Source organism: Pteropus medius, unplaced genomic scaffold (assembly GCF_902729225.1).
Source record: "Pteropus medius unplaced genomic scaffold, Ma_sr-lr_union100, whole genome shotgun sequence".
Classification (NCBI taxonomy): Eukaryota; Metazoa; Chordata; class Mammalia; order Chiroptera; family Pteropodidae; genus Pteropus; species Pteropus medius.
This window is the reverse complement of record NW_024348242.1, coordinates 721089-740537: the sequence shown is the minus strand read 5'-3', so window position 1 is coordinate 740537 and position 19449 is coordinate 721089. Positions and strand designations below refer to the sequence as shown.

General features: G+C 57.8%; 1 protein-coding gene across 3 annotated transcripts in view; it reads left to right on the top strand.

Annotated features, from left to right (window-relative positions):
• The window catches only part of SFSWAP (splicing factor SWAP), a 51199-nt gene extending 32794 nt beyond the window's left edge, over window positions 1–18405 (top strand). For 2 of the 3 annotated variants that reach the window (XM_039879207.1, XM_039879209.1), the window contains exons 14-18: window positions 7235–7500; window positions 10672–10797; window positions 16860–17024; window positions 17819–17891; window positions 18101–18405. In XM_039879207.1, the coding sequence (XP_039735141.1) occupies window positions 7235–7500; window positions 10672–10797; window positions 16860–17024; window positions 17819–17891; window positions 18101–18166 (696 nt within the window). In that variant the 3' untranslated portion in view covers window positions 18167–18405. The remainder of the gene's footprint in view (window positions 1–7234; window positions 7501–10671; window positions 10798–16859; window positions 17025–17818; window positions 17892–18100) is intronic. The other variant, XM_039879208.1, reaches the window with a different exon arrangement.
• Window positions 18406–19449: the final 1044 nt, after the last annotated feature.

The following is a 19449-nucleotide window of genomic DNA, read 5'->3' as shown; positions in this document are numbered from 1 at the left end:
GCAGAAAGGCCAGATGTCGGGCGGCATGAGATGACGGGCAGACCGCTTCCTGCTCGCGTGTTCTGTTCTTTCCACTCCTAGGGAAGTGCCAATGTTGTATTGTTTTTTATTCGTGTATCACAGACGCGCTTTTCACCTTCCTTAAGCACACAAGGCCGTCACCACCGTCCACCCCCAGACCGCTTCACGTTCCCAAAGTGACACTCCCCTCACTGAACACCCAGCCCTCCCCAGCCCCTCTGCTCTGTCGATGGCTGACGCTAGGTCCCCGAGGTATGGAGGGCACGCAGTGTTGGTCCTCCTGGCCGGCTCGTCTCACTTCGAAGGCCGTCCTTCCTTTGTAAAGCGAATAACGTTCCACGTGTGCACCTGCCGCATCCATTCCTGTGTGGATGTATCCAGGGTGGACTAAGGCATCAGTAGTGGGACCGCACCCTCTGCGTCACGCTGGCACCTCAGGTGCTCGCTCACAGTGGGGCCCCCCACTCAGCGTGGTCCGTGGTGTCAGACACTCACTGGGTGTGTGACCATCAGTCCTTTCAGACGTCAGCCCTTAGATGGAGCCGGTCTGCGTGTGCCGTGACTTGGTCACCTGTCCCCTGCTGGCGGAAGTGCAGGGTGCCTGGGTTGCTGTGGTAACCGGGCTGCTCAGCAATGCCGCTTCCCAGGCCTGTGCACGCCCTTCAGGGGCGGAATGCTGATCTGCGTTGCCTTTTGATTTCAGATACCACTAAGTTAGCTTTTGTTCACCTCCACGGGGGTGTGAAAATGACTTTCCCCGCGCCCCTTCTATTCACTTAGCAGCAGCCTTTAATTCTTGTCGGTCTGGTTAGTGGAAAACAGTATCTGTTCGGTCTAACGTACATGTTTTAATTATAACTGAGGCTGAGTAACTTCGTAGGTTTCATGGCACTGTGCACACACACACGCCTGCCCCCGCAAACCACCTTTGCGGCTCATTTTCCCTGGCTCTCTGTCCCTGACTCTGCTAGTCTGTGTTAGCTTTTTGTCACCAGCATCCCAACGTTTTTTCTCTTTGTCCACTTTAATCGGCCCACTTGTCGTTTACTCCAGCTTGAGGAGCATATAGCTAGACACAGCACAATTCACTACATCACCCATGGTTTCCTGCTGATCTACGGGGCCCCCTTTGCTAAACCCCAGACCCCCACGCGCACTGGCTCAGCTTCTGCACTGCTGTTTGCTTGGTCCCGTTGATGGGTGTGTTGGGAGGAGGAGCTGACGCGTTGGGCATGGTTTTATTTAATTGGTGTCTGAAGTGCGTTTACTGACGCGGGCACGCGATGGCAGTAGGTTAAGTTTCTAAGCAGTGCGTGAGTTTATAAAGGCATGTATGTGAGGAGTACTTAGAAATCCGCATATGTGCTATTACCGTATGGGGGGGGCGTTATAAAAAATGAGGAGAGATCAGAGTCTTGAATTACACCCTTTTGAGTCGTCATGTGCTCATTCACGTACCGACGGGCTTCAGGACGCGTTTAGATAATGTAATTTTTTCAAGTTAACGATCCTGCCAAGGTCACAGGTGCAGGAAGAGTTCGGAAAGGAAAGTGAAACCAGCCCGTTCACTGAGCCTGTCACGTCCGAGGCTCTTTGGGATGTGAATTGGAAGCCTGTTTCTCACCCAGTGACCATGAAACCACATTCATGCGGGTGCACGCGAGCACCCCCACCAGGACCACCGCGGGGCCCCGAGCAGCCCGCTCAACCCCTTCGTGGGCCGGAGACCCCCAGGTGGCAGACGCAGGTGGCGCCTGCTCAGGCAGCGGGTCAGCACGAAGGGCCTGCCGAGGGTCAGACGGAGCTGGTGTGGGGTGCAAGTCGGATTTGGGGGGGCCTGACCTTGGGAGTAAGGTGGGCACAGCAGTTGCACGGGGAGACGAGGGCCATGGTCTGTTTGTCGGGCAGGGGGCAGAGGCAGGGCCAGGGAGGGCGCTCCCGTGGCAGGCGCTGCAGAGGGAGGGAGAGGAGTCGTGCCAGCAGGGCAGGCGGCACCGTGGTCCTGGACAGGCGGCCGTGCCCTCCCTCCCTCGGGGGCGAGCAACCTGAGAGGCGGGCAGTGGACCGGCGTTTGGAAACGCACCTCTGAGAGGCTGCATTTCAAAGTCTGCGATCTCAGACTTAGAAAAAACCTTGAGTCTTGTGTATGATTACCTCATTTTCTAGTTAATGTGGTGTTCCTTCACAAATAAGGTTTTATTTTAAATACGCGTTCATTGGCTTTCAGCCAGGTCGTTTCCCCACGGCAGGAAGTAGTCGCAGTCGGTTTGTGTGCTGGTTTGCGGGCGGCAGATGCCGCGCGGTGCTCGCAGAGCTCATCAGCATCACTGCTCGGGGCTGCTCACGTGGGGCGGCGGGGCTTCACAGGGTCCGATAAATGACTCATTTTCCAAAAGATCCCCCCTTGATTTCACCCAGATTCTGTTACACTCTCCCCCCCTGCCTCCCTCGTCCACGGTGAGTTGTGCTTTGGTCACTTGCTGGAACATCAGTATTCCGTCTCGAAAAGGCAGCGCTGCTGCTCGGCGGGCACTGGCCGCCGCATGGAGCTGTCACCGTGCCTCCTGCGGCACTTCTTGATGGACGGCCACCTTGGGCAGAGGGCTCGGCCGGGCGCCTTCGCAAACAAACGGGAGGGTGAGGTCTCGACTCAGCAGTGGCTTCGCTTGTCCCGGTTGTTCATATGTCCGTTTAAATTAGCAGGCACCTCTTTCTCGTGAAGCCAGAAATAGCCTTTACGTCGAAAGTTATAATTTTTTGAGATTTGCACTGGTAGCCACAGCCACACATGGCAATTTAAATTTAACTTAATTAGAAGTGCGTGACATCCACGGCTCAGGCCCGCGGCCGTGGCCGCCCCGTTTCCAGCGTGGTGGGTAACACAGACATGGCTGCAGCAAGCCGGGTTAACTCCGCCTGGGTGTTTCTCCTCCTCCTCCCAGCCCGCTTGCCGTGCCTGTCGGTGCTGTGAGTGCACGTGGGAGACCCCCAAAGGGCTTCCTCTCTGCCCAGACGCCCGGCGTCCGTGGGGCAGCGTGCCACACAGAGGACAGGCCTCACCAGCGACGTGGCGGTTCTGGTCCGTCTCCCGCTCCAGATGGACCAAGCTCCATCCGGAGTTTGTGGGCGGAGGGGGCAGGAAGGGCGTCATCCACTGCAGTGTTTGGGGTAGCGGGTGCCCAGCGCCTGTCCACACAGCCTTGCTAAGTGTTACCCCAGGCTCATGCCATAAGTACCCGCGAACGCCCTGTCCTGCAGTCCAGCCTGTCCCTCCGGCCATGCTTGAAGCCACCCCGTCCTTTCTCTTGCTGTGACCGCAGCAACTTGAAGATTGTTGGAGAGGCCGGTGGGACGCTCCTACCTTTTGGAACCCCAAATGCTGTGCTATACCCCGAGACTGGCAGTAATGGAACCCTAACTCTGAGCACCCTATGTGGGCCTCAGTGGCCCCTGCCCGTCCGCCTGTTTGGTCGAAGTTCCCCAGCCCCACCAGAGCTCCCACAGCTGCCGTCACCCCCACCTGCCCCAAAAGTGCTGTGGTCCCAAAGTCTCCAGACAGTGTGTTTTGCAGACTGTCCGCTGGCACCTGCTCTCCAGGTGAGCCACAGGCCGTGGGCTGAACTCGGTTCCTCCCCAGGCCGCTGGGGACCCTGTGCGAGGGCGTGACCCAGGCCAGCTTCCTCCCCTGCAAACACCAGTGGCCGTGGTGCTGACTGTCGTGCGAGCCCGTGTCCCAGGTTGGGGGTGTGTGTCCTGAGTGCAGTCATCCCCCTTACCCGAGACCCCGGGCGGTGTGCGAAGCTGTGGTGGTGCCGAGCTCTGCACGTCCCACGTGTGTTCTTACACGTCCCACGTGTGTTCTTGCACATACCCGCCTGCGATACAGTCTAGCATGCAAATTAGGCACAGTTAAGAGAACATTCGTAACAGTGCACTGTAATAGAAGTTATGTGACAGGGCCTGCTTTTCTCAAAGTGTCTTGTACTGTGCTCGCCCTGCGATGACGATGCCGTGCCTGCGTGAGGAGGTGGCACGAGGTGCTCACAGCAGGTGATTTAAAACTTAGAGATTGTTCCTTTCTGAAATTTTCCACTTAATATTTTTGGACTATGGTTGACCGCAGGTGACAGACCACAGAAGGGGACTGCTGTCTCTCTGTTGAAGGCGAGCTCTGCCAGCCAACCCTGAGTGCACAGCGGCGTCAGCGTGGGACAGGCAGGCGTGCGGGGGCGTCAGCGTGGGACAGGCGGGCGTGCAGGAGCGTCAGCGGGGGCGCTTGGCTGGGACAGGCGGAAGCGCGCAGCGGGGATGTCCGCGGGGATGGCGATGGCAAATGGGATCGCCTGGGGGTCAGGCGAAGCGCAAGGGGACGTCCGTGGGACAGGCGGGCCTGCGGGGGTGGCAACTGTCAGGACACGGGTGCACACTGTCTGCCATCTTTGGGTTTGTAAACATCCTTTTGTAATTTTAAGCTGAAAAAAAGCAGTGAGACCATCACGGTCAATCATCTGAATTCACCCTGGCAAAGACCACCGAGGTTGCTGGTTTTCATCTTAATGGTGAAGGGCAGTCATTTTATTAGAATAATTCGGTCCCGTGACTTGATGGCAGGTTATGTTTTGGAAATAATGGTTTGATTATCCCTCGCTTCAAAGCGGTGTGCCAGATTTTAACTGCAGTGGTGAAATGCGTGTCGCTAACGACTGCGTCCGTGAGGGTGAAGACAGACGTGGCACGGGGGCCGCCAGGCCCACTCCCACCGCCTTGGGCTCCCTCGGCCATTGGGTCCGTGTCCCCGTCTCACAGACGTCCACCAGAGGCCACGCCGCCCCGTCTCTCCCCTTTGATGAAGCATGCTGTCACACTGACGAGTGCAGTGCTTTGTGTGCGCGTGGAGGGAACAGGGACCCTGGGAAAGGATGGGAACCCTGGCCTTGTCCCCTCGCCCCGTCACAGGCTGCTGTGTAGCATGGGGACTGAGTCTCTTCTCCCCAGAACGGGCTCTCAGTCCCCCTGGGAAGTCACCTGCCTGGTTCCAGAAAGGATTGGCAGCAGCTCTGACTGCAGGGGACGGGGCCCTGCCCGCCAGCTCGGCATTCGTGAGGCCTCACGCCCGCACCGCGGTTCTGGTGCCAGCCGTCAGCCCCGACTGTGGCCTCGTTTTCCACGTGCTGTGCATCCCTAACTTACAGGCCACGCTTACGGGTTTTAAGTGCTTTAACAGCTGGTTTTTCTGGCGGGCAGCAGCGGCGGTCTCGTTAGCCAGCACATCGGAGCAGTGCCACACGCTGGGACGTGCGTTCACACCGGCCCACCCTGGGGCTCACCTGGTCCTCGGTCGTTGTGAGGGGGCAGTGGGGAGGGCCTGGTGCTTGGCTGGCATTTCCTCTTTTTCAGCCTCTACAGTTATAAAACTTACTACGTTTCAGTTCTTCTGTTCTTGGTTTAAAATGCTAGTCAGCGTGAGCTCCTGGACTGAGCTCGCGGCCACGGGAGAGGTGCCCTCCCGGTGAGGGCTCACGTGTTAGAATTGTTTTCACGACAACAGATTTATTTTGAGATTTAACCTGGAAACTGTGATTATGCTGTAAGAATTTGAAGTGAGAACGACCTCATGATAAAAAGACCTGTCCCACAATCGGGTGGCTCCCTGGACGTGGCTCAGGCACAGCCTCGGAAATGAACCGGGCGCGTGGAGACCGATGGGGGCCCAGGCACGCCCTTCCCCCCACAGCTGCTCCTGTGCTGGGCCGTGCTGGTGAGGGGAAGCTGCTGTGGGAGCCACTGTGGTTGGGGTTCTCGCCTTGCTGCCCCTCTTCCCACCCCGAGCCTCCGCTCACAGAGGGTGGGGGCAGAGGCGGCGCCCCCAGGGCACAGAGCTGCTGACTGCCCCGTAGCCACGGCCGCGGGGGCTCTGGGCTTCAGTTCCTCAGTGCTGCTGCTCCCGGAGCCAGCGCGAGGCAGGACTCGACAGGGGGCATCGGCGGAGTGTTCATGTCCTCGTCCTTTGCCTTGTGCACACGGACCCGGGACGGGGCGGCTGGAGCCCACCACGCTGGTCCCCGCAGGCCCCATGGCAGAGCAGGGAGCAGCGTTCACAGCGAGTCCCGAGCGGCATGGTCAGGCCATAGTCACCAGCCGTTTACAGTGAGGGGGCGATGGTCTTCCTTGGGGACAAAGGGGAGGGCCGACGCGGCTGGCTCAGCTGCAGACATAAAATGGGAGTGCTGGGTCTTGTGGGCTGGGCTGGGTTTGGTTTGTAAACTTGTTCTGTACAGTGCGATGTGAGCAGATGTTCGCGTGGGAGAAACCCGGATTGCCGCGTCGTTGTCCGGAGTCGGGTGCCGCTTCGCTGTGTGGACGCACCTATCACACCGCGGCCTTTCTGGCCGCCGCTCAGGGTGCTGCAGGGCTTTGCGGCGTGGGTCCTTCGGTGTGCGTGTCACACACTTAGGCGAACATCTCTTCAGGATGAATTTCTAGAAATGGGGTTACTCTGGGCGCCGCACACGGCCGAGGCTGGCGGTGTCGCAGCTTCGAGAACTCCGTGGGCAGCACGTTTAACGTCGGCGCTTCTCTGCGTGTGCATCGCGGCGACGAGGTTTTCGGGGTGGACGAGGGTTCAAGCGCAGCGCCGTGCTGGCTCGACCACGCAGAGCGAGCCCGACGGGGCTGGCGCGGGCACGTGGTTCAGGGCCCGGCGTCGGCCTTGCTGTTTCTCCCGCGGCCTCACGAGGGCGTCTCCAGCTCTGTGTGTGTGTGAGGCCTGCAGAGTGATAAGTGGGCTCACGTATGTGATCGCGAGGCGGTTCTCACAGCACGTTTAGTTAACACCCATCACCTCACACAAATGCAAGGAAGGAAGGAAGGTTTTTCCTCTCGTGATAGTTTTTTAAACGTCAAACAGGAACCTCTTTCATTTCAGCCTTCTTTAGAAATTATTTTTAGGGTGGTGCAGACGTTCGTAAGATCCAGGTGCTGGAGGTTTGAAGAAGCCCTCTGCACTGGAAAGCCAGTCGCTTATGAAGGAGCGAGTGTGGCTCTCCTGACACCCAGCCACCCCGGAGACCATGGGTCCCTGAGGTGCCAGAGTCCCCCTAGGATACACTGGCACGTCATGGGTGTGAGGGCCCCAAAGTTGAAGTTCTGTGGACTTCCATTTTTAAATGTCCTATTTTCTCTGTTAACACCAGATGTTCGGTTCTGTCCCCAGGAAGCCAGTGCCGTGGCCTGTCCTGTGCCGGGTGGAGGCCGGCCTCTGCCGACCTCAGAGCTCAAGCCCCTGGAAGGGCCCTCGGGCCAAAGCAGGGACCCACCCAGGGAGCAGGAGAAGGAGAAGAAGAAGAAGAAGCACAGAAAGCGGTCTCGGACCAGGTCGCGGTCCCCCAAGTGCCACTCGTCATCCAAGTCCCGGTCGAGATCCCACCCGAAGGCGAAGCACTGCCTCCCCAGCGCCTACCGGACGGCACGGCGCTCCAGGTGGGTGCATGGTGCAGCCCCACGCGCGCTGTGCGTGTGCGTGTGAGGGTGTGTGAGCGTGTATGTGGGGGTGTATGTGTGCATGTGTGTGTGCACATGCGCGTGCACAGAGATGCATCCTTTCGGCCCAAGCGACAGCTCTTCAAAGTATTTTTTACGTTTTACTTACCTCTCTAAAGCTCATGAGCACTGCCAGACTTTTTAAAAATAGACTTGTTTAAATTTTAACAGGTCTTGGGAGCAAGCCCAGCGCATTCGCATTCGCTGAATGTGTGAAAAATCCTCAGGGTGGGGGTCCTTTGTTGGGTTTGGGTGAGTGGACTTTCCTGCCTTCATGCCTCTGAGCTGTGACTGTCAGAACAGCAGCAGCCTCGGCCACTTGGCGTCAGCCTGCACCCCCATGCTGGGAGGAGGGACACCCGGCGGAGCCCCTGCTTCCTCCCCGCGTTTGCCTCCAGGCCGGCTGAGAGTCGCTGTTGGCCAAGAGCCGCCTTCCGAAGAGCCAGGCTTGGAGAAGGCGCTCAGCGTTCCCGCCACAGAAATCGTAAACTGGAAACCTTTAAGCCCCAGAACTCGCTCCCTGCAAAGCACGTTTTGCTTGTTTGCAGCTGGCTTGGGGAGGTGCAGAAAAGCAGCGCTCTGGTAGTGAGACTGCGTCCTGTCTTTGATCCCCACGGGGGTAGGGGGGGCGGCCGCTCCACCCGCTCCCAGTGCAGCTCCTGCCTCTCGGCCCAGCTTGGCTTCTGGAACCGGAGTGGCTCGTTCCTCCCCGAAGGGCGGAAGCGGATGCCCTGTGCCTTTTATGTTTAAGCAAACTGGCTCAGACGTACCTGCCTCTCCGAATATTGAAAGTTTCTCAGTTGGAGAGACTCCTCATGACATTATACAGCGGAAATAATGTGAGGCCGTCTGGGTGGTAACATGCCCGGAACTTCTCCCCACTTGTTCTTTATTACGCGGCTCAAACAAGGAGGGGTAGTTCACTCGTGAGCCCCGTCGGGGGCTGGTAACCTGAAGGCCACTCGCGCCGTCTGCGGTTTGTAAAACGGGCTTCGCTTTAATGTCCAGTCTTGAGCAAGTGCCATAGACGCCGAGTCAGCTGTGAGGAGGGCGAAGCTGTGGCCACGCGCACCCCAGGCCGCCGTGTGGGGCTGGGGGTGTCCCTCCAACGCCGGAGCTCCACACCTCCTCCCTCTGCTCTCCAGGAGCAGGGGGCCCGGCCCGCAGGAGTGCGCCGAGGACCTGTGGTGAGAGAGGCTGTTTCAGGGTCCCTGTCGCTCAGAGGACAGCTCTCCCTTATTTGAAAGGGAACCGTCAGGGTAATTCAAGCAAAAATTCCTCCGTCGCACTGTGCTTGAACGTTCTAATTCAGACCATCGTGTCTTCTAAGAGGACCTCTGGTCACGTGCGCAGACGATTTGCTGACAAAATGGGACTCCCATTTCCTGCGCTGTTATGTGGCGATGTTAAGAGCCTAATTAGCAGAATAAAAACATTAGAGTTTCTTTAATTAAAATAAGACGACGTGTTACCTGCTACAGCTTCCTGCCCCGATTCCAAGATGGGCTTTTTTCCCAGATAACTTGACGTCCGGTAACAGTCACTTCACTTTAAAAAAATCTAATGTTAACAGCCACTGGCAAATGGCATTGTGATGCGAAGTTATGAATTTGCAGGCATTGAGAACCGCCTTGTTTTTCCTGCGCGTAGAGTGCGTCGTGAGCTCCGGGCTGAAGTGTGCGTGCCGGGGTGCTGCAGCTAAGCGGCCCCCTCTGGGTCCGAGCAGCACCCAGCCCGGCACATTTCATTCTGAATGTGACACGTGTGCCCCTTGTCACAGCCCCATGGCCACCCTGGGGACACTGAGCACGGAGCCCTGTCAGAGCTTCCCACCACCAGGTCTAACTCCTGGAGCTCTTTTGAGGGAAAACCTGGTACGTCGTGGAGGTGTCTGACAGGCCTCGCCCTTGTCACCGTTATCGAATCTCAGGGAAGGTCGGGGGAAATGCAGCCGTGTGATACGCTATGGAGCAGCTACGCTAGAGAAGACCCCGAGGCCGGTGGCACTTTATCCTGGGGCAGGTTCATTCCGTGGCTGTGACATTTTTCCGGGAATGACTCCGGGTTTTCTCTGTGACACAAGAGAGTGAACCGTGATGACAAACTGATCTCTGCAACAACAGCGTGTGTTGTTTTTCATTTTATTGTAATTAAAATGATTCAATGTAGAATTTTTTAACGGCAGAATCAAACTGCTCTTTATTTTGTTTTTGAGTGGGTTGTCATAGAAACAGAACAAAAAGAAATTGGGCTTTTTTTAGATTTCTGTTTATCGAAAGTCTTCCCAAAACAGCAATTCACTGAATGAGCAAAGGCTAAAAGAAGAGCCCTAAACCCGTGGTTGAGGAGGCTCCATTCCAGACGCGCCCCCAGGGGTGGGGGTCCTGCGTCAGAGCCCTGGCACCGACTGTCCCTGCAGCTTGATGGTCACATGTGGATTATGTCACTGCAGGAACAGGATGAATCTTTCTTCAGGCACATGAAAAGGAAGAATAAAATATTATGGGTGGTTTTGCATCCAAGAAATGTCATCAACTTAAGTTGTTTCTCCTAAATTATGATGAGAATAGTGTGTCGGAATCGACCCGAAGGCTTAGGCTTCATGCCCACAGACCTGCAGCCTGTTCTCCACGCTTTGTGCTCAGAGGCCACGAGGTCCCTGCGAGCAAGAGATGTCACCCTCAAGCCTGCACGCTCAGCTCCTTCCCGCTGGCAGCCGTCAGAGCACGGACGCGGGCTCGGACCCTGTCGCCTTCCCTCACCGGAAGTCGGCAAGGGCACCAGGGACGTGAAGGCAGAGGCGAGAGGCCAGAGGGAAGCTGTGGGCCGGGTGTAGCCACCAGCCACGTGCGGGGTCAGACCCCATGTCATGGAGAGTTGGTTGCTGTGGCCGCGTGGCCAGCGACACAGAGCCCACCCTCAGAGTGGGTCGCATGCCGGTTCTAGTTTGGTGTTGTGTGGTAGGTGCTCTGGAATGGGGGGAGCGCATCTGCCTCTGTGGCGGGACAGATGGGCGCCTGTCACCCCGCACAGTTGGCCGAGGACTGACAGCCTCAGCAGTGGAGGTGTCGTCTGGCCAGCGGGACTGAAACACCTGTCTCCCTCTCCCAGGTCACGATCACGGTCCCCTCGCAGAAGAGCTCACTCTCCCGAGAGACGGAGGGAAGAAAGAAGTGTCCCCACCGCCTACCGGATGAGCAACAGCCCTGGGGTCAGCAGGAAGCGGACGCGGTCCAGGTAGGCGCCCGCGCTGGAGGGGAGTCGCAGACTGGCCCGTTTCTAAAGCCAGGCCCCGGCCGTCGGGGAAGCCAGGCCCTTTCACAGCTTCCGTTGCTGCCAGACACAGCAGGTGAAGGGCTGGGGTCACGTGGTGACCCCCTGGAGCTCTCGTCCCCATGTCCAGCTGTCCTAGACCCAGACAGGCACTTACCCCTCCCTGCTGACAGGCAAAGCCAGTGTACGGACAGTGACAAGGAAAGTCACACTTCCGGTCTCAGGTAAATCCCCACGGTGACTGTGACCAGGCCACCGCTGCAGCTCCCAGGCAGAGCCAGAGTCCTCGTGCGGTCCAAGGGCAAGGAGAGAGTTTGTCCTCTGACCACTTGACCACTGGGAGAGACCTGTTTGGCCAAGTAGAGCCTGTGACGGGCACACCTGGTCCGGGCCTCTGACGCCCAGCAGGTGGCGTCCCGGCTCCTGCTCCCCGGAGGGCTCCGAGGTGCCTGCCATGAGAGGACTTGCCGGGCCATCTGCCCCTCGGGGGCCCAGGAACATGGCGCTGGACAGTGGTTTCTGTCAGCGCCATCAGCGGGCATTTCCGACTCTGCCGAGGGGTGCTGTCTGGGGACCATCCTGTCCAGTGGGGGTGCATCACTTGGCCTGTGTGTTTTCATCGTCCCCAAAAACGGTGGGTTCTTGTTCTTGCGTCCCCACGTGCAGTTGTGCGTTGTAGCCTTGACGTCGTGATACTGTGATGGCGAGTGCCAGTCTAGACACTCAGCATTCTAGAACCTTCCAGAGGTCAGATCCTGAATTATAAGTGTAAAGATTACTGCTTTTGGACAAAAGAGCCCAGTCTCTACCCACTGCTGCTCATCCACAAAAGACACGAGGCAAGCAGCCTCAGAGACGCCCCTTCGTCACCTGGACAGGAGCAGACCTGCAAGGCGTTTCTCATGGGAAACGCCCCCTGCACTTTGGCTGGTTATGTGACGGTCCCATCGAGTGTGATGCAGTATAATCTCTTTTTCTTAAAACAGATCAGCAAAGCTGTAACGCTGGTAGGTTTCAGCAGAAGTGTCCCACGCAAACTCCTGTGCCTTGGTGGTCCCACGCCAGGCATACACGACTATTCCAGCATAATGCGTTGAAAACTGAAGCCCATTTTCAGTTTTGTTCCTAAAGTAAGCCATTGTTTAACAGTAAAAATTCATCATCACCTTGTACGTGTGAAGGGCAGGGTCTAAAATTAATTCCTTTTAACAAAAGACCTCTCTCAAGAGTTCTCATCATGCCCTCGAAGTCACCTTTCTATTCAGAGAGGAGCGGGGGAGACGCGAGTGTGTCAGGAGTCACCAGGGCCTGTCTCGGAACGTTGATAAGTCACGGAGAAGAAGGTAAAATTTGATTCTCTGCAGAGTGGGCTGCCCTGCCCGGCGGAGGGACTCGGAGGGGCTGCATCGGGGGCAGTGCAGGCGGCGTGTGCGGTCACTGGCGACTTCGTGGTCTTGACTGCAAACCCGAGTCGTCTCTAAGGCCAGAGTGCGTTCTGTTACCAGTCGAGCCGTGTCACCGCGGCAGTCGGCGTAGGCGTCTGTGTCAGGTGGTGAGTGGTCTGCAGCCGTGTCACCGCGGCAGTCAGCATAGGTGTGGGCGTCTGTGTCAGGTGGTGAGTGGTCTGCAGCCGTGTCACCGCGGCAGTCAGCATAGGTGTGGGCGTCTGCGTCAGGTGGTGGGTGGTCTGCAGCTCCCCCACTGAGTCCCTGACGCTGTCTCCGCCCAGACCAGGGGCATGAAGGATTATCTTTGCCAGCTGGTCATTAAGTGCTGCTTTACTGACTTATTTTGAAAACTTACCTTACCAGAAAATTTTAAACTCACTGTTTAAGAATAGTACAGTGAACAGCCGTGTGCACATAATCTCTAGCTCGATGCTGCAGTCTACTATTTTGCCATATACTGCTTTTCTCTCTGTCCCCTCCCCCCACCACCACCACTTTGTATATTTCATGACCGTGACAAGTCTGGGCCAGCTGCGTCACAGAAGGTCCTGCAGTCCAGGTGTGTCTTACTGTGGTCTCACGCTCAGGTTCCTGGTACTATCTTTGGCAATAAAAATGTGAGGTGGTAGTGTGCGACTTCCCATTGCATCACCCCAGGAGACCCAAGCGTCTGTTAGTCCATCACCGGTGATGCTGGGTTTGTCCGCTGGGCAGAGATGCCACCGCACGTAATGGTGCCTCTTTCTCTTTGAACTAACGAGTGACGGGGACGGCACCGAGACAGTGTGCATTCCTGTTGGCAGCAGCCTCTTCTCGTTGGTCTTAGCGCCTCCAATGCCTGTGTCAGTTCTCGCCCTGGTGACGGCCCAGCCATGACCGTCTAATTCTGCCCCCTTTGTTTTAGCGTGACTATGGACTTAGGAGGGGACTTTTATTAGTTGCGCAATAATCCATCGCCATCGTTCTGTTTGAGGGTGTCACCTTCAGCCCCGTTGTTCTTTGAGCACTTACTTGTTGCTTTGGGCATGAGTTTCCAGGCTCAGCTGCTGCTTCCCCACGCGCTCCCCAGGATCAGCCCCTTCTGCAGCAAACCCAGCTCCTTCGGAGAGTATTTGGAAATCGAGATCTGAGCATATTGAATCTTTTTTAAGAGTAAAATTCGTAAGACTGTTGGGCCAAACCGTATGAGAGCACACGTCAGCAGGGTGAAAACAGAAGGTTCTTTTGGGATTGGCCAACGAATTCCTGCTCTTAGCACTGCACTCGGCACGGCAGTCAGCGACAGGACTGTGCTGTGGCTCCGGCGTTTACCTGCCTTGTTGGTTCAGGGTCGACTCTGATCTTTGAAGGGTGCATCTCATGATACCCTAGAGCAGCCACCAAAAAAGTAGCTAAAAAGCCAACAGGATATAGAATAGAGCCTTAAAAATGCTTTATTAACTCAAAAGAAAGCAGAAGAGCGGGGAGGAGAGGGAGAGGACGAACGCATGGTTGGCTGGAAAGCGGGACGCAGACTTCACGCCGTCCGTGCAGGAAATCCTGTTAGGCGACTCGGCTGGCCAAGAGGCTGCGGTCTGCGCCGGCATCAGAAGCGACACCTGCAGCCTGCTGCTTGTGAGAGGCGCTTCGGGTATAAACACACAGGCGCCGTACGGTGCCAGCAAGAAGGAAGGCGGCATGGCCCCATCAGCGGGGGACAGTGTGGGCCGGAAGTGCCAGACATAACGATTATGGGCCATTTCAGAGTGACCGAGGGGTCAGTCCTTCATGAGGACGTGAGTTTTAAAATGAGTACATGGGATGAAAGAGCTTAACATGCTTGAAGCACAAACTGACAGAATTGAAGGAGCGGGTTGAGAACAAAAGCCTGCGGATCCAGAAAATGCGAACAGCGCTGCCAGCCAGCCGAGCGCCACAGCCCACAGCTGGAGAACGCACATCCTCATGCGCGCGAGACAGCCAGCGGCTGGACAGAGCCCTGTGCCACCCTGGGAGTCCCCAGGACGCGGGGGATGCAGGGCGTGCTCCCTTACCACGTGGCAGTGAGTGTAACTGTAAGGAGACGTAGAAAACCCTCAAACGTTTGGAGTTACCACATTTTTAAATTGCCCGTGGATCAAAGAAGAAATCACAGAAGAAAGAAAATGTTTTGAAATAAACGATAATGAAAATATAACATTGACATCTCGGGATGGGGGAGCTGTGCTCAGACTGAGTGAGTCAGTAGCTTTACGTGTTTATGCAAAGAAGAAAGATGTAAGAACAGTAACCTACTCTTCTGTCTTGAGAAGCTGGAAAAAGAAGAACAAATTGAACCCGAAAGACATAGAAGCAAGGAAATAGTAAAAATACCAGAAATCAACAGAGAACAGGGAAATAGTAAAAGCAAAGATGGTTCTTTGAAAATGATTAAAAATTTGATAAATCTTTATTTACATTGATCAAGAACGAGGGCCTACAGACGTTACAAGGGTAGTGGAAATAAATCTTGTTTTGGATAATTTACAGCTTAGGTGAAATGGACATCAGTCAATTCCCGCAGCCTTCAAGACAGAAGGGCACCGGTTTATAGACACCCCTGAAAGAAAACAGGAGAGGGAGAGAGCGCTGCCCAGCCCTCCTCAGGTGGCCGTCACAGCCGACCCCCGAAGCAGATGGGCAGCACGTGCGGGGTGGCGGGCGTGGAGTGTGTGCACGGGCGTGTGTGCACAGGCCTGTACCCTGGAGGACATAGAGGAGCCCTTAAAGCGTTAGCTGACTCGAGTCTAGCAGTTTATGGAAAGGGCGGTAGGTACATCGTGGCCAGCTGGGGTTTCCCTCGGGAGTCCGGGGCTCCTTGGCGGTCAGAACCAGCTGTCGCGATTCACTGCATTCACAGGGTAAGTGGGGAAAGTCGTGTGGCAGCTCTGTGGATGCGGAGGAAGCATTTGACACAGTTCATCACTCCTCAAACAAGAAAGGGGGCAGAGCTTTTGGCAAACACACGAAGGAGAGCCGGGTGCTCTTCCCGGGGGCCGAGTGGGGCCGACGGGCCGCCGGTTCGTGCCACGGCAGCGAGGCAGAGAGCTAAAATGCCTAAAGTTGGAAAGGAAAAACTGAACCGTCTTTTTTACATAATAATGTAAACTCTTAAGGCATCTCTTAAGTTTATTTCTGTGTGCTAGGCCAGGACAATTGAAAAATGAAGTTAAAAACAATACCATTCGTGCCAATACCAAAAAAAAACCACTTCAGGATAAATAGGAAGAAACACGTGGAAGACTCTGTTCCCTGAAAACCACGAGACGTTTCAGAGAAACACATAAGGAAACAAACAGGGGAGACAGCCCGCGTTCTTGGGCTGGACGGCGGGATGTCGCTCAGGCCGGTGTCCCCGCATGGCTCTGCAGACGCCCTGCATCCCGGGGACAGTTCCCACGGCTTCTCACGGGCCTAGGCAAACAGCCTGTGACCCGTGTGGCCCTGCCAAGGGCCAACGCAGCCCAAACAGCCTCGAGACATGAGGCTGGGGGACGGTTTCTAGCGACGCGAGACTCCCCAGAACGCCACAGCAGCAGAGACAGCGTGCGGTGGGTGCCTCGGAGTCAAAGAGGCCAAAGCCATCAGTGAGGGAAGTGCTCAGAATGCGCCTGATGGCGGAACACGCAGGCCTGACGCCCGAGCCCAAGGCCCATGCGGGCCGGGACCCCAGCCTGAAAACCGGAGAGCACCACCACCACCTCGGGGTGGCGAAGGCGCCTGAGGGTGTGGAAACCCCACACAGAGAAGAAATAATAAGCCTGATTTCTGTGAAGTTGAAAGCTCCACACAAAAGGCACAACTGCACAATTAAGAAGTGGCCAGGCAGGCCCCAGACCGGGAGAAGCAGTGGCCATATGCGACTACGACGGGGGCCGGTGGCTGGGAGGACCTTCCGTGGAAGAATGTACTGAAATAAACACCCGTCAGACAGCACCCGGAAAGGCACTCGGCGTCTCCCAGGGGAACGCGGTTCAGAACCCCAAGATGCTAGGCTGAAAACGGCAGCGGCACTGGGCAGCCACCATGGTTTCCCGCGGCGTGGACGCTGCCGCGCGTCCCAGGAGCTGTCTGTGGTTCCCCGATCCCGTGGGGCGTCGGGGAGCAAGTCCCCCTCCGACTCATGCACGATTCCTTAAGCGCAGGCTCGGAGCGTGTGGTCCCGTGAGATTGCACCGCGGCGGGCCGGAGCCTGCGGGGCGCGGGCAGCCACAGGGGCGCGGGCCAAATGGCGGGATCCCAGGCGTGCGCCCCGGACTGCGCGCCTGCCTGGACATCAAGGTGCCCAGAATGGCAAGGGGGGCTGGGACCTGTGTGACGTGGACGTGCAGGCCTCGGCGACGGGTCACAGCAGGGAGGCGCTGACATGAGACACTGCACAACAGCACGCGTTCGCTTTGTGAGCGTTCTAGGTACAGGCGACGCACGGGGGCGGTGGGCCCTGGGGACTGGATTCGGCGCCCCCGCAGAGGAGAGCGCGCATGCGGGCAGAAGTGTCCCCGCCCGGAAGCCGGGCCTCAGGGCTGCCCGTGCCCTTAGCTAAGCATGCCTTCTTTCCAGAAGCCCCCACGAGAAGAAGAAGAAGAGGCGATCCCGGTCACGCACCGCAGCCAAGGCCGGGTCCCGGCCAGCATCCCCGAGCAAGCAGGCCGCGCGCCGGCACTCGGCCCACTCGGCCAGCATCTCTCCCGTGGAGAGCCGGGGCTCCAGCCAGGAGCGCTCCAGGTAAGCGGCCTGGCCAGGGCCCTGCGCCCCACCCGCTCCCGTGTCCCTGGGAGCTGAGGGCGGACACCGCCTGGAAGCAGAAGCCACCTCCATCCCTGGGCGGAGGCGGTCGGGGCGGCCTCTGCCCGCTGGGATTCCCAGTGCGGCAGATGGGAGGGCAGGAGTTGCACCTCCGCTGGAGACAGGTGTCAGATGCCAGGGAGGGGACGCCCCGCCCCGCCCCGCCCCTCCGCTCCTCCATGTGACAGCAGCCGCCCTCCAAACTGCACTTCCCACCCCTCCCGTCCGCAGACAGTGCCCCTTGTCCACAGGCCGCCTGGGGAGGGCACGGCACTGGGGTCCACTAGGTGGCAGTGACCCCGACCTCAATATCGACTCACACCGGGCCACAGCAGGTGGGGTTTAACTGCCAAAAAGTCACTTTCTGACGGAACAGCTGCTGCCACACCTATGTCCTCCCCACTGACAGACCTGTCACCCTGGTCAAGTAGCGAGATTCAGCCATCCCTGCACCATGGCGAGAGTGGCTCACATGTCACAGGTGGTTGTGGGGTGGGGTAAGCTTTCTTGCAGATGCCCCCACCTTCTCTTCACACCAGACCCACCTGCCATCCTCGCCGGAGCAGGGCTCTGGGGGGGTTCCTAGGGGTCGGGGGGTCTCCCCAGGGCTGGGGGGTCTCTTCAGGGGTCGGGGTCTCAGGGGTCAGGGCCCTGGGTCGGGGTTCTTCCTGGGAGTCGTCCCTCCTGTTGCACTGTCTCTGGTGTTTTAAGCCCTCGCCCTCTCCCGGTATCAGGGGCGTTTCTCAGGAAAAGGACGGCCAGATCTCCTCAGCGATTGTGTCTTCCGTCCAGAGCAAGATAACCCAGGTAAGGGGGGCCCTCAGCCTGCCCCGCCCCTCACCCGCACTGTCGGGTCCTGGGCTGCTCACCCGTGGGGCTGGAGCCATCGGCAGGTCCGAGAGCCTGGGAGCCGGCATGCACCCAGCCGTGGGGGGTCTGCAACTGAACCCCGTGCCAGCCCGCACACTCCCCAAGTCCCAGCGGGGAGCTCACGGAACCCGCGTCTCCACCCACAGGACCTCATGGCCAAAGTCAGAGCGATGCTCGCAGCTTCCAAAAACATGCAGACCAGTGCCTCCTGAGACCACGCTGCTCGGCGGGCCTGGCCAGGGCCAGAAGCTCGCTTCTGCGGGGACCTCGGCACCGTGCGGGTCTCCGGGGCGTCCATGGACAACGGTGGTTTTGTAAATTTATTGTAGATGACATTTTCAGCTTCAGATTTTTGACCAGCAGTCTCTTATCTGTATATTTGTAAATAATATCATGTTTCTGTGAAAATGTATTATCAAATAAAATGGGAGGAAAACACCTTTTTTAGCTAGCCACTGTGGGCCGTTTCTTTTTTCTGTGGCTTCTGAGTGTGTCTTTACTGCCTGCCGTCTGTCGTGGGGCTAGCATGCTCTGTCACATGGACAGCGGTGGGGCTGGGCTTGGCATCGCCCAGGCACTAGGCCGTCTGTGGGTTTTCCTTCGCATCCACGGCGTCCTCAGACCTCGGATGGGTCCACCATGGATGGATCGTGCCAAACAACCGTTCCCCGCCGACTCCCGGGGCTGCAGTGACCTTGTGACCCTGTGGGTTCAGCCACGTGGCGGGCAAGGATCAGCAGTGCGTGCGCCATGCCATGCCAGCGCCTAGAGCCCCTCTGTGCCCGCAGAGTCCGTTTGCAGTTCTGCTGGGTCACCAGGACCACGGTGGGACTTCTCGGTTTCCCTGTGTAGAAAGCCGACCCTTTCTGGAGGCCCTGGGGGGTGGGAGCCGAGAGGCAGGCCTGGCCAGGGCCGTGCTCGGGTGCAGAGCTGCCCGGGAAGCCGGCCACCGGCTGTCCTGCAGATGTGTGCGTGTGCACATCCGATCCGTCCTCGGCACCTGCCGCACGTGGTTTGACGTGTTCACCTTTGAGACGGCGCCACGTCAGCAGTTAGGGACCCACCTCACCCTCATAACAACCCTCACTATCCAGTTGACAAACACCCGGGGCGTACACACACCACACGCCTGCCTGTCGAGGCACCTCCTGGAGTCTCCTGCCACTTGGTCACACGTGGCTCAGTCCCCGGCCCCAGTGACGGCCGGCCACATTCACTGTCCCCAAGCAGCTTGTCTCTGCCCAGCAGTACCACTGAGTCTGCAGAAGGCGCCCCGGGCTGCAAGGTGCGGATGCTGTAACCTTGACGCGGGAGCCCCTCCGTGAAGGGCTCCTGCGGACGGAAGGTGAGGCCTCCGCCAGCACCGGACGCCGCGGGCCAGGCATTCCCACCTCTGCCGAGTCGGATGGACGGACGGACAGACGGCTCTCACTGACTTCTCGCATCACGAGTGAGGCGGCAGCAAACGTGGTCACGAGCCACCTGTATTTCCGCA